The sequence below is a fragment of the Ursus maritimus genome, unplaced genomic scaffold (assembly GCF_017311325.1).
Source record: "Ursus maritimus isolate PB19 unplaced genomic scaffold, ASM1731132v1 scaffold_7, whole genome shotgun sequence".
In the NCBI taxonomy this organism is placed as follows: domain Eukaryota; kingdom Metazoa; phylum Chordata; class Mammalia; order Carnivora; family Ursidae; genus Ursus; species Ursus maritimus.
The window spans coordinates 79,007,110-79,020,054 of record NW_024426885.1 but is presented as its reverse complement, the minus strand read 5'-3'; the positions used below and the strand labels follow the sequence as shown (position 1 = coordinate 79,020,054).

At 42.5% G+C, this 12,945-nt stretch overlaps 1 protein-coding gene across 1 annotated transcript in view; it reads right to left on the bottom strand.

Annotated features, from left to right (window-relative positions):
• The window catches only part of LOC121101300 (phosphatidylinositol 3,4,5-trisphosphate 3-phosphatase and dual-specificity protein phosphatase PTEN-like), a 59,340-nt gene extending 49,255 nt beyond the window's left edge, over window positions 1-10,085 (bottom strand). The window contains exon 1 of the mRNA XM_040624692.1: window positions 9,531-10,085. Within this exon, the coding sequence (XP_040480626.1) occupies window positions 9,531-9,609 (79 nt within the window). The 5' untranslated portion in view covers window positions 9,610-10,085. The remainder of the gene's footprint in view (window positions 1-9,530) is intronic.
• Window positions 10,086-12,945: the final 2,860 nt, after the last annotated feature.

Genomic DNA, 12,945 nt, shown 5'->3' with positions numbered 1-12,945 from the left:
ATCAGTATCTCTGGATATCTAATTTAATTTCAAAAAGAAATCACAACACTCAGTCAAAACTTAAATTTCATAAGAATTTTTAAGATAGGCCTGACATTTTATTCTGCTTGGGCAAAGTGAGAGGCAAAGTAAATTGTAAAATCAAGCAAACAGAAAAAAAAAAAAAAATCACAGCAAACAATCTATTCCTAGAACACTTTCGTAATTACGTTTGTCTACCCTAAAAACAAAACAAAACAAAATTCAGAATCCCCTAAGCTAACTCCCCTGACATTTTCTCGTCTCTGAACTAATCTAAAGCTCCATCCTAATTTTTTCTAAAAACTTCACATTAATGCAAGTTTTTAAATCAGATAAATAAAGCACTTCAATTCAACAGGCTGACATAGCAAAGTTAGGATCTAGAAAAGATTAACACATGTACCAGAGAACCTCAGAGTCAGCCCTACTTTCTTTATCTGGAAAGACAGAAGTTTTTTATAACTTGTCAGAAATTTGCCATTTTACATCAACACATTTAACTCCATGAGATCTGAGTATAACAAAGCAGCTTTACAATAAAGTGTAACACTAAAAAAATGCATTAAATAGCAAAAACGAAGTACACTGGGGGCAAAGTATCTCTCCACAACTCAACAACTACATAATTAAAGGAAATAAGCTAAAAGATTACTTTAAAAACTATTGCCAATATAAAAATTCTTTTAAAGTTGTTATTTTTTTGATAAAGCATATCCATCCTGTTAGAGCAGTTCTATGTAACATCCTTCTGAATACCTCTGAAGGTGCATTACACTTACACGTGTATTGAAAACATCTTCAGCCTTCTCTAAAAGAAGTTCAAAGCAACACTTTTCACAACCAGCCAAGTAACAGATGAGCCTTCTTCAAATAAGCCTTTTTGGTTACTACTGGTATCTTTTGTGGACAAAGTTCCTATTATAAAGAATACTGGCCTAGCAGCAGTCAGAAAACCTAGATATTAAAAGCCTCACTCCACCATGTATTAGCAAACTGACCTTCTTAAATACCACAGCCTAAGGGCAAAGGTACGGACTTCTATCAAATATTATACTTCTCTTATTACTTATTACTATGTACCAGACACTTTATACCTTTAAAGTAGAGTTTCTTGGGATGCCTGGGTGGCTCAGTCAGGTAAGCATCTGCCTTCGGCTCAGGTCATGATCCCAGTGTCCTGGGATCAAGTCCCCTAGAGTCTCCCCCAGAGTCCTTCCTACCTGGGCTCCTTGCTCAGCAGAGAGGCTGCTTCTCCCTCTGCCTGCTTCTCCCTCCTCCCTGCTTGTGCTCACTCTCTCTGACAAATAAATAAAATCTTTTAAAAAAAGTTATAGAGTTTCTCAACCTCACATTACTGGCAATTTGGGCCAGACAATTCTTTGCTGTGGGAGAGACTGTCCTCTACACTGTAGGATGTACAGCAGCATCCCTGGGCTGTGACCCAGATCTCCCAGGTGTGACCACCAACAATGTCTCCAGACACTGCCAAATGCCCAGACAAGGTGGGAGGAGGTCACTCCCAGTTGGCAACCAATATTTGGAAAACACCTCACCCGTACTTCTAACAAACCTAAAAACTACCCTATGAGGATTTTTACCACCATGTTAGAGATGTGGAAAATAGGGTTCACTAACGTTAGGCAGCATATCTTTTATTACACAACTGATACGTGGCTGAGCAAGGAGTTATGCTAGACTTTTACTAGCTGACTCCCAAGTCCACACTCTATCTACCCCACCATGCTGCTTTTCTAAACTTACTACCTCATCTACATAACCAGAATAATATTTGCCATGTTGAGCTATTTAGGGTTTACAGATCAAATGATACTGTATGTATAAATTCTATTAACCTAAAGGAAATAACACATTAAGGATTTGTCTGATTGAAGATAACATAATACAGTGGTTCACAAAGTGGGATCCCCAGACCACCAGTGTCAGCATCACTTGGGAACTTGTTACAAATGCAAATTCTCAGGCCCCAAACCAGACCTAATGAATCACAAATTCTCAGGGTGGGACAAGTAATCTAAGGTCTTAACAAGTCCTCCAGGTTATTCTGATGCCCTCTCAAGTTTGAAAACCACTGATATAATGGGGGAAATACTGCAACAAGTGCCAAAAAACCCTACATCTTTCTTTGGAATCAATCTCTACTAGCCCTTAACAAGTTACTGATTCTTATTGGAGCTATGATTCCTACACTATAAAAAAAAAAATAATAATAATAATAATAATAATAATAATAATGACAGACAGTAGTCCTTGCTCTATCTTTTAGGCTTTTTTCTTCTATGCAAAACCAAATGAGCTAAAGATTAAGAAAAGGCTTTGATAATTTAAAAAATAAAAAAATGCACACACTAAACAAATTTAAGACAGTGTTAGGATATATGTCAGCTAACTCCACTACATTAATTAAACAGAAAAAAAAAAAAACCCTCCTGACTCAAGTCCTCATTTTTCTATTTCATATTTCATGAATGATTAAGAATGTTAAATAAATTTTACATCATGGCTAAATAAAGCCTGGCAAAACAGTTTTCACATTATGAAAAAACAAAACAAAACAGGAAAAGCCCAAGCATTCCATTTGATCTCTAACAGACTCAGAATAAAGTAATTCCTAAGTACACATTTTAAAGTAAACACGTAAAAATCAAGCTTAATTAAAACCCCCCAAACTTCATTTTAAAAGTAGAAAAAAGTTTTCAGTTCTATTTATTTAATCTCCAATCAGTTCAGGATGACTAGAATACTCAAAAGAAGTCTCACTAATTCATGAGAGCAAAGGTATTTTAAATGGAAAAAAATTGCATACATTTTAAAACAGAGTTGTTTCCAACTCTGAACATGTATGCTCTATTTATAAATCGCTTCAAGAATACATGATTTAAAGAATATGTGATTCAAATCACAATGCATTTCGTAACACCTTAAACAATTAGATATTCTTTTTCAAAGGTCAAAAATATTAACCATACAAAATTGGCAGAATGCAATCCTTGCAATTACTAGTAAGAAGAAAACCTGGTATTTTAGCCCGAAAATCTACAAAAATCAAAGGAAATAAAATTCAAAACTATTCTGAAGAGTCTTAATAATATTAAATCAACTGTTTTCAGTAGAACATAGATGGCATGTGACAGGAAAGAGTTTTAGACAATGCAATTTTCCTAGAAGATGTCAAAATGTTCAATTCTACAATGGAGACTTAGACCAAAAATACAGTTAGTTTATACAACACATAACAAAATATATAAAAATCACATCAGATGGTCACATATATAATGAGACAGAGCACCATTCATTCTGCAATGCAAAGCAAATAAGCAAAAAAAACTCACTGGAAATCAAGTGCTTCACTATTGACAGCACTGGGAAACAGCTGGGAGACCACCAAAGGTAAAGGGAAAAAAAAGAATCATCATCCCTAGGCAAACTAAATGGCCTTTACCAGGTAGGTCTTAAGCTTAATCCATCCTTCCTCATACCTGGCAAAAATAAATGTTTTCTTCCCGTTTCCAAGACCTAAAATTATACTGAGACTCTTGATCAAATGTAAAATGGGATGCAGTAATACAAAGGTTTAACACTAAATTAAAATCCCTCTGTTATATGAATGCATTGTCAGATTACATTAAGTGTAAATTGCATAGTAATAAGTGTAACCTGGCACTCAAAGTTGCATACCTCTCCCAAAAATGAACTTGAAAAGATATGCTTATATACCTTTATGGATTAACAATGACATACTTTTGTATCATACATTAAAAGTTTCCTTTGAGAAGATCACTCTTTGTGAATAAAATATATTTAAGTTGACCTATCTCTAACACTAAAGAAAATTTATTATAACAAATTTTTATTTTAAAACGTCTACTTCATTATGCAATCATAATAGGAAGTTTTCATCTTACCTCAATATCTTAAAGCAAACACTTTTTGATTAGCATGATTAATTTTCTCTGGTCAATAGTATGAGTGAGCAGACCTTTATATTCCATTTGTGATGAAACAATAAAATCACACACGTTATACTCACAGCTCCTAAAGGAATACCCTTATTTCAAAAAATACTCACAGTTTGAACCAATTAAAATTCTAACATGTCCAAAACTGAGGAAATTCAGTTACAATCACTGCTCCTCCCGTAAATGAAAATACAAATACTTTCTCATACATGGGTAATCTGAAATTATAATTTTTAAGAGCAGCAGTTACCATGTAGGTATTCACAGTGTGGCAGGTAGTATGCTAAGCAAATTACTCATATTATCTAATTTATTCTTTAAGATAAATTTTACAGATGAAACAGCTTGAGAAAGAGTGAGTAACCTACTCAAAGTCACCCAGCTGCTAGTGGGAGAGCCAGGATTCCAACACAGGCAAGTCTGGCTTCAGAGCCTACACTGCCACCCTAACATCTACAATGAAACAACGTACACACAATGTGCAGATAAAATTAATACCCAACATTTTAATGCCTTTTAAAATAAATTTAACCTTATGTGAAAATGATAAAATAATATACACCAAGGTAACCTTGTTTTTAGAAATATTACGATAGTTTGCTAACTTTGTACTTACTTACACATATACACTGAATATTCACACACTATGTTAGATTCACTGTCCCTATCTGAAGTGATGAGTATGGATGACAAAGCGCATAACCACCTAAAATATAACACATCAACAGTCTTCTTGTCCACACCATGTACACGGTAAGAATATTCTTTTGCTGTCAGGTACAGCCACAGTATCCATCTCTCACTATTCTCAGTACAACCAAGCGTATACCTCACACCCTGAAGATATCCACCTAGCTCTTAATGCAAACTGCTGCAAATGAAGAGAATATGCCTGAACTATACTGAACTAAAACTTCCCCTCTAAAATTAATTCACACCTAAATAATGTTTATTCTTCTTATATTAATATTTTCCCAAAAGCCTTTATTCCAGTGCAAATTACCTTAAAAGAGCCAAATTGCTAATACCTTTTCTGTAACCAATGAAAAAATTTCAAAAACTTAGAGGATAGGTGAAGAGTCAAATTCAATATACTAACTTCACCTTTCCTGACAAACAAAAGTATTTTACATTAGTAGGTACACATGTCCAATGCTTAGAAAGACAATCATTACTGGCAGACTACAACACTTTTGACCACCTAGCGAAGAATGCATGTGGCAGTAAGTGGCCTTTATAAAACAATTAAGGATATCAGTTCGCTCAGCAAATCCTTACCAACTTAAGGTTATGCAGTCTAACCTCAACATTACTGACAGCTCTGATAGCAAATGCATTAATTTCAAAGCTACCAGACAGAAAGCAACTGTAAAACAGAAGTGAATATTTACTGAAATCATTACTGACCCCTACCTCAGAAGTTGATACAAATGTCTTAAGTCACTATCCTTAGAACAAATTCTAACACATTTCTTAATGAATTCAGGTCACAAAAGAATTCTCCAATACTCACTTCACTTAAAATCAAAGTTTATCTTAAAAAAAAGAGAGGGAGAAAGAGAAGCAAGGAAGAGTGAGGCCTCTACAAAATAGAAATAAAACTTCATAACTCGTAATCTCTATAGGAAAAAAATATGGTATCAAATAAATATTTTATACAATCATTAATGACATTGCTACTGGAAGCTAAATCCTTGGACCACGACCAAGGCCAAACACTTCAAGTAAGTGAAACACCATCACGTGCATGCACACTTCTAAATTTCTTTACAAACTTCATTTCACATACACTGTTTTAATATAAAAACATTTCCTACACATTTGTCTTACTAAAAAGGCTGAGGTCAAAATTTAAAAGCAAAATGTTTACTGAGAGTGAATTCATGTTGAAACTTTGTGCATGGATTTTCCCATAATAAGTATTACTCCATTAAAAGTCCCGGAAGTAATTACTTAAGTGACTTAAAAAATATTAAGCTATCACCAAATGAACAAACAGCAAATGCAAATCTCAAAATGAGAACATGTGAAAATAAGAATTAACATTAAGAAGTTTGTGTATTTTACTTAAGTGGTTATTAGGAAAAAACATCTACCGTTCCACACAAAAACTAAAATATCGATAGCTGCCTTTCTCATGTTGTTAAAATTCTAAAAGGAAGGAACACCAATGCATCTTTCTTTTTCCACAGTTTCTAAAACTAAATTTTAAACGAAGGTGGTTATAAGTCACCATATTTTATGACGTCTATTCATCTAATATTCACTAAGTTCACCATATGCAACGTGAATCCACAGATAGCTGCTGTACTGCGCAAACCTTGACAACACACAGCAATGAAAGCCCTTTTTTCTTCTATTTAGTCAGATAAACTTGAAGTTATTCTCCTTTCAGCTGCACTTCATTCTTGAATAATCTTTATGAAAATGAAGTTTGTAAACTGTTATACAGCAATTAGAATGCCCGGTTATGCTGTTCAGAAAAGAAATGCAACGTAGCAGATATGAAACAGTGTAAAATAAATATTGTGAATAGAATCTTTAAAAAAAACACACAAAAAACCCCCCACAGCTCACAATATGGTCATTTCAGTAATCAGTAATCTTAAAAGAAAATACAGTTAACTTCAATAGTCCCTGTACCCTCTACAAGTTAAAAATACTCCCTATGGTTAACGTTTGAAGACACAAACTTATCAAAAATAAAAATACATGCAACCAAAGCCTAAAGTTTCCATGAAATCTAAAGACACTAAATTTTTTATAGTCTCATGGTTAGCACTACTTTCCAGACTAACAGATACCAAGAAATTATTTTTAGAATAACTCGATTTTGCAAATAATATTGCAAAACTTGCAAACAATCGTCCTCAATTTTCCTCTGAAAAATCACTACATTCTTAATCTTTCTTATCCGATAGAAATACTCCAATCACTACTTTCATAAAGGAATTTAACTTCTCACAGGCTAGCTGCTGAAACAGATACTACAACCTGCCAGAGACAAAGTCTTCAATGGCCATTTTAATTTTCCCCCCACAATAAACACAGAACACTAAAGTGAAACCAAGCAAACCAAAGTGCTTTGGTGTATAAAAAATCATTGGAAGTGCAACTATCAAAGAAGAGCCCTTCACTGACTTTTTCCTAAGTGATTTTTTTTTCATATCAATATTTGGCTCAATAAAACCACAACTCTAGAAATTAAGTGTTATTAGTCATTTGATGCAATATTTGACACTGCTTTCCATGCATACCATAACTAAAAGCACAGTGGTAGAGAAAGTTTTAAGTCACATAAATTTCATGTATAGAAAGAGGCACACCTCTGAAATCAAAGGAGAACTCGCCAATCATCTTACTACTCACGTGAAAGAACCTGGTAGAATAATTTTAAACTTAAAACCCTTCTAAATTTTAAAGCAAATGGGTAAAGTAAAAATAGTATAAACGCACTCTGAATAATAAAAGCAATCTACCAAACAGTATTACAGACATTTTTTTTGCATGGGGACTTTTCTTAAAAAGTTAAAGAAACATTTAATCAATTTGTTCCTATACATCCAGATGGCTGTCAGTTCACGCCAACAGTAGACCGCTTTTGGAATAAATTACAAATCAGAAGTTCCTCCATAATTAATTACCTTCTAGGCAAGCGGGTCAAGTTCAGCCTGAGTAGTTTTGCAATTAATACAGACTCCAGAACTTCTAAATATTCTTTAAAAATATTATTTTTTTAACTTAACAGAAAACTTACGTTTTGTGTGTTATAAAGCTCCTTCTTCAGTAACTTTTACCTTCATCTCAAAACAAACACTTGGGCAAAATTAGTTGTACACATTTACGTGCAGCTATATAATCCAAAGGAATAAAACCTCTTCAGACATAAAACATTTTCTTCAAAAAACAAATCTTCCCCACAGTGTTCAGCAGGATATATGGACACTTTAGCGCCCCTCAACCTTTAGGCAAAATGTTTACTGATATTTGCTAAGACATAATTTTTACTAAGAATACTCTAGTAACACTGATGCAATTACATAATTTTAACTAAATATTGTCTACTGTTATAATTCACATCACCAAATTTTTGGTCTTAATAGCAGCCTTAATAAGATGCTTCAGACCAACAACTTAATTCTGTTTTTTCATGCCTTAGACACCGGCCTACCAGGAACTCTGAACGTCTGTGATACTTTCCATTCTGCAAACCAGGAGAGCTCTATCCCCATCCCTTGATCAAAACCAGTTCATTATACCTGAAACTGCAAAGATCAATGCCTTTTGATAACCACTATCTTTTGAGGTACAAAGGCCTAACTTTTAGACAACCAAAACGATACGCCTGTTAAAATTCCTGGGTTTCTGTCTTATTCAACAATCTGAGTCAGTAAATTTAAGACACTGGGTGAAAAACAGCTAATATACCTCCATAATCTGAAACTGGAGTAATCCCCTCTTGCCAGCGTTTCTGGTTATGAGCTGGTAAATTACACATGACATTATACACAAGTCAAAGTACAATTAATGGACCCCCAAGGTGTCAGAGGACCTGCAACTTGAATTAGGTGAGCAGCAATTCTGGCTTGAATTTCAAGGAAGAACTGAAGCTTAATCTCTGCAATCACAATTTGCTGCACACAATACCCTTAGAACCCACACAACAGTATCATCTGGGATCAAAAAACACTCAATCTCCATTCTATTGCGTGTGACAAGACCACTGAATATAAAATGCTACTCAGCTGCAAATTTCATGCCCTATCCTATATCACCCCATCAGGAGGAAAAAAAAACAAAACGCAAATTTAACAAAGATCTAGTAAGAGCGCCTTATGAGGTATATTACCTATGACACTATCGATTTCAAACTAGGAAACTTCTAAATGCAGTTCGAAGTTGCAATTAAACTTAGCTTAAATATACAAACCTACTTTTGCCCTCCAATGAACACCATATATGCTGAAAATGATTCTGCTTCCAAAGTTATGCAAATCAGTTCACAACTCACATTAAAAAAAAAAAAGTCTATCAATGCAACCCAGGAAACTAAAAACAATCACTGCAAGATTCTGATGCAATATGCATACGTGCAACACTAATTTTCATTTTAATCTAATCTATACCCTTGATCTAGGGCCTAAAGCCAAGATTTAATCGAAATATGCTCAACCTCAAAGCGTCTACTTTTCTGTTCATTTAGCAGACCGGATTACCGAGCTCACTAATCCACCAACAGTGTACTGTATTCTGTATTAACGGACAATAGCCCTTCGGAAGAGACCCCGTAGACAGACCCGAGAAACCAATCGGTGCCTTAACACTTGCAAGCAGGCAACAGTTCCATGTAGCCGAACACACCCTAGGTTGAACGCATTCAAGAGCGACACCAAATAGACACGATCTAGAAATTCGAGCAGGGTTAGCTGCTATAGTCACCCAAACTATAGAAAATTTTTCGCCTCCGTCTGCTCCCACGTTCTAAGAGAGAGTGACAGAAAGGCAGAGAGGGGCAGCGGCAGAAATGGATACAGGTCAAGTCTAAGTCGAATCCATCCTCTTGATATCTCCTTTTGTTTCTGCTAACGATCTCTTTGATGATGGCTGTCATGTCTGGGAGCCTGTGGCTGAAGAAAAAGGAGGAGAGAGATGGCAGAAGCTGCTGGTGGCGGGGCTTCTTCTGCAGGATGGAAATGGCTCTGGACTTGGCGGTAGCGGATGCCCCTCGCTCTGCCGCCGACTGGCTCTGGACCGCAGCCGGGTAATGGCTGCTGCGGCGGCTGCTGGATGGTTGCAGCGACTGGGCCTGCTTCTCCTCAGCAGCCAGAGGCCTGGCCGCGGCGGCCGCGGGACGGGAAGGAGACGCCGAATCCTCGGGACGGCCGCTGCCTCCGCCGGCGGCCTCCGGAGCCCGGGCCGGGAGGGGTGCGGCGGCGGCGGAGGGGAGGTTTACAGCGGGCCCGGGTCCCTGGACGTGCCGCCGCCGCCGCCGCCGTGTTGGAGGCAGTAGGAGGGGAGAGACCAACTCTCCGGCGGCCCCAGCCCTGGAAATGGTGACAGGCGACTCCGGCCCCCTCCCCGGAGCTGCAGCCGCCGCGGCCGCCGCCGCCGCCGCTTCTCCCCCCCGCTCCAGGAGCGGGAGGTGCCGCCGCCGCCGCCGCCGCCGCCGCGCCTCAGCCGGCTCCCGCCCGGGCCCGCGGCTTCCACCGTCCCTTGCACGAGAAGCCGAACGAGAGGCTGCACGGTTAGAAGAGAGGACGAGGACGAGGCGAGAGACGCCGCCGCTGCCGCCGCCGCCGGCCGGCCGGCTCCCCGAGGGCGCTGCCCCCGCGGCTGCTCACGGGCGCTGAGAGGGGCTCTGGGCCGCGGCCGCCGCCGTCTCTCATCTCCCTCGCCTGAGCCCGGCCTCGCCTCACAGCGGCTCAACTCTCAAACTTCCATCATGGCTGCAGCTTCCGAGAGGAGAGAGCCGAGCGCAGCCGCGGCTGGGCGCCGCGGCACGTATCCTGCCGCAGTGCACAAAGAGTCCCGCCACATCACCGCCCGCCGGCCCGTCCGCCCCCTCCGCCGCCGCCGCCGCCGCCGCCGCGCCGGGAGCCCGGCGCCTGGGAGCCCGAGGGGAGGCGGGAGGCGGGTGAGACCGCGCCGGGGGAGGAAGGGCGTGGCGGAGCAGGGGCTACAGCTCCAGAGGCGATCGCCGAGGCCCCGGCCTGCGGGCGCCACTGAGCATGCCCAGTACGAGCGCCCGGGCTCGCTCGGGCTTGTGCGAGGCGCCCGCCAGGAGCTGCACTTGCCGCGGCTGCTTCTGCAGCAGAGCGGGGCGGGGGGTTGGGGGGGAGCGAGCCAAGCCTCGGCCTGTGCGCATAAACCCTGTCGGAGACAGGGAGGGCCGAAGGGGAGAGCTGAGGGGTGCATTGAGCGGTGTCACTGACTCGAGTCTGAGGTTACCTGTGCACAGCACTGACCAAGTGACTCGCGCTGGTCGGGGTACTGAGAACCGCGGGAACGCTCCCCGCCGCGAGGGCACCCCTCCCCGCCCCAGCCCCCAGATTTCCCCGGCCCGCCCGCAGCCTCATTCTCCTTTTGCACCGCTGTCGGATCACTGTCGCTCGCAGGGACTCGCCCGCAGCAGCCTTTGCCGAGAAAGCCTACCTCTCTGTCCACCCCCCGCCCGTGTCCTCAAGGTGTCAGTCTTAGCACAAAGAACAACCCCCTATTGTGTCTCCGTGTGTATCACCTCATCCGGCTCCCTCTCACCGCCCCACCTCCCGCTTCCCCAGCAGCTCGGCTCCTTCGCCCTAAAATTGAGAGCTCGCAGCCGAGCGCGCTGCGTGTGAGCACATCGCCCCTGGAAGTCTAGGTCCCCAAGGACCACTGCCCACCTTGCACGGAAAGCGGACCCCGGACGACGGGACCCACCCCGCAGCCCCCTGCATTGCCCCCTGGAGAGCCAAGCATCCCTCCCCTTGGGGCTCCAGCTCGGTTCACCACGCCGAACTCCGGCTCGGGGCTCCTAGACAGCCTCGCCCCGCCCCTTTTCGGGCCGCTGTGAAAACCCGGCCGGGTGGATCGCCGCGGGCCGGCTTCCGCGCTCCCCCAGCCGGGTTGCGCACGCCGACGGCCGGCACTGCCCAGGCCCGAGTGTGAAATACGGAACGGTAGGAAGCGGCAGCCCCTGCTAGTAGGCGGGGCCGGGGAAACAGAGGAGGGTTCAAAAGGAGGTGGAGGGATACGCGGGCCACAGTCGGAACTACTTTCAGGAGGAGGTCACGTGTGTCCTAGTTGGGGAACTTTCCAAATTCCCACTCCCCTATGATGGCTCGGGAGGCAAGTGCTTCGCGTCCTTCGCCCGGGGTGCCGCTGTCGTGAGTCGGCAGCGGGATCCCGAGCCTCCGGGTCGCGGCGGAAAAACAGGCTCTGACGAGCCTCCGGCGGGAGCACTGTTGGTGCTGGCGCCTGGGGAGCTGGTTACACAAGCACCCACATTCAAGCACGTGCCCCCGCCTCCCTGCACCGCTGGTCGCGGTCGCGGCTTCTCGCGGACCATGGAGGGAGAGCTCCCAAGCTGGTCTTACCCATTCGCGTGCTACCTACCGAGCCAGCTATAGCGCCAAGACTTGGAGCTGCGGCTCGGCCGACAGTGCTGATTTACAACCGTGGGAGAAGGGGCAGGGCCTCGGGGATCTGGCATCTCCCTCGCTAGTGCCCTGCCCCTTGGGGCGAACCTTTCTGGTGCTGTGTACCCGGGGCAAAAGGGTATCTCCCACAGCAGCCTGCTACTTGAATTCACCAGCGTTGCAACAAACTTCCAGTCGCTACCCCTGAGCTGGTGAGCGCGCCCCACCTACCGTAGACTCAGCCAAGTGACTTATCTGTTCAGAGAACCTAGTCAATGGCCATCAGCCCAGAACAAACCTGTCAAGTCTGCTAACAGCCCGGATTGGTTGACCTATCCCCGTGAGATAGCTGGTTCAGAAATTCTAAGAACTGGAGCGCATTTACCCTGACATTGATCAGCTGCAAAGCGAGTTGTCCACTTTCTGCTTGAAGAGAATGAACACCAATCAACACCAATATAGGAATTTCTTCCTTTTCTTACCCCTGGGAAGTAGAACTCAAGGAGACAATTGGAGTCCAAAGTATCTGAGTTGAGACCTGAGCTAAGGCACTGGCTCATTTTCTTTCTTTTCTCTCTTTCTTTCTTTCTTTCTTTTTTCAGATCTGGGAGAATGGGATCAATTTGCATGTGTATTGCAGTGATTTTGAGTAGGTGCCTAGTAAGGTCTAAAAGGATTTATTTAGTGTCGGTGTCGGAGAGAAAAGACTGTGTATGAGCACATCATGGTTGCAGACAGCCCCTTGAAGACTAGAAACCCCAAGAGGGCTTGCTTAGAAGCCACAGGCCGTTATGTAATTCCACGACACTACTAATTAAACCAGGGGTATT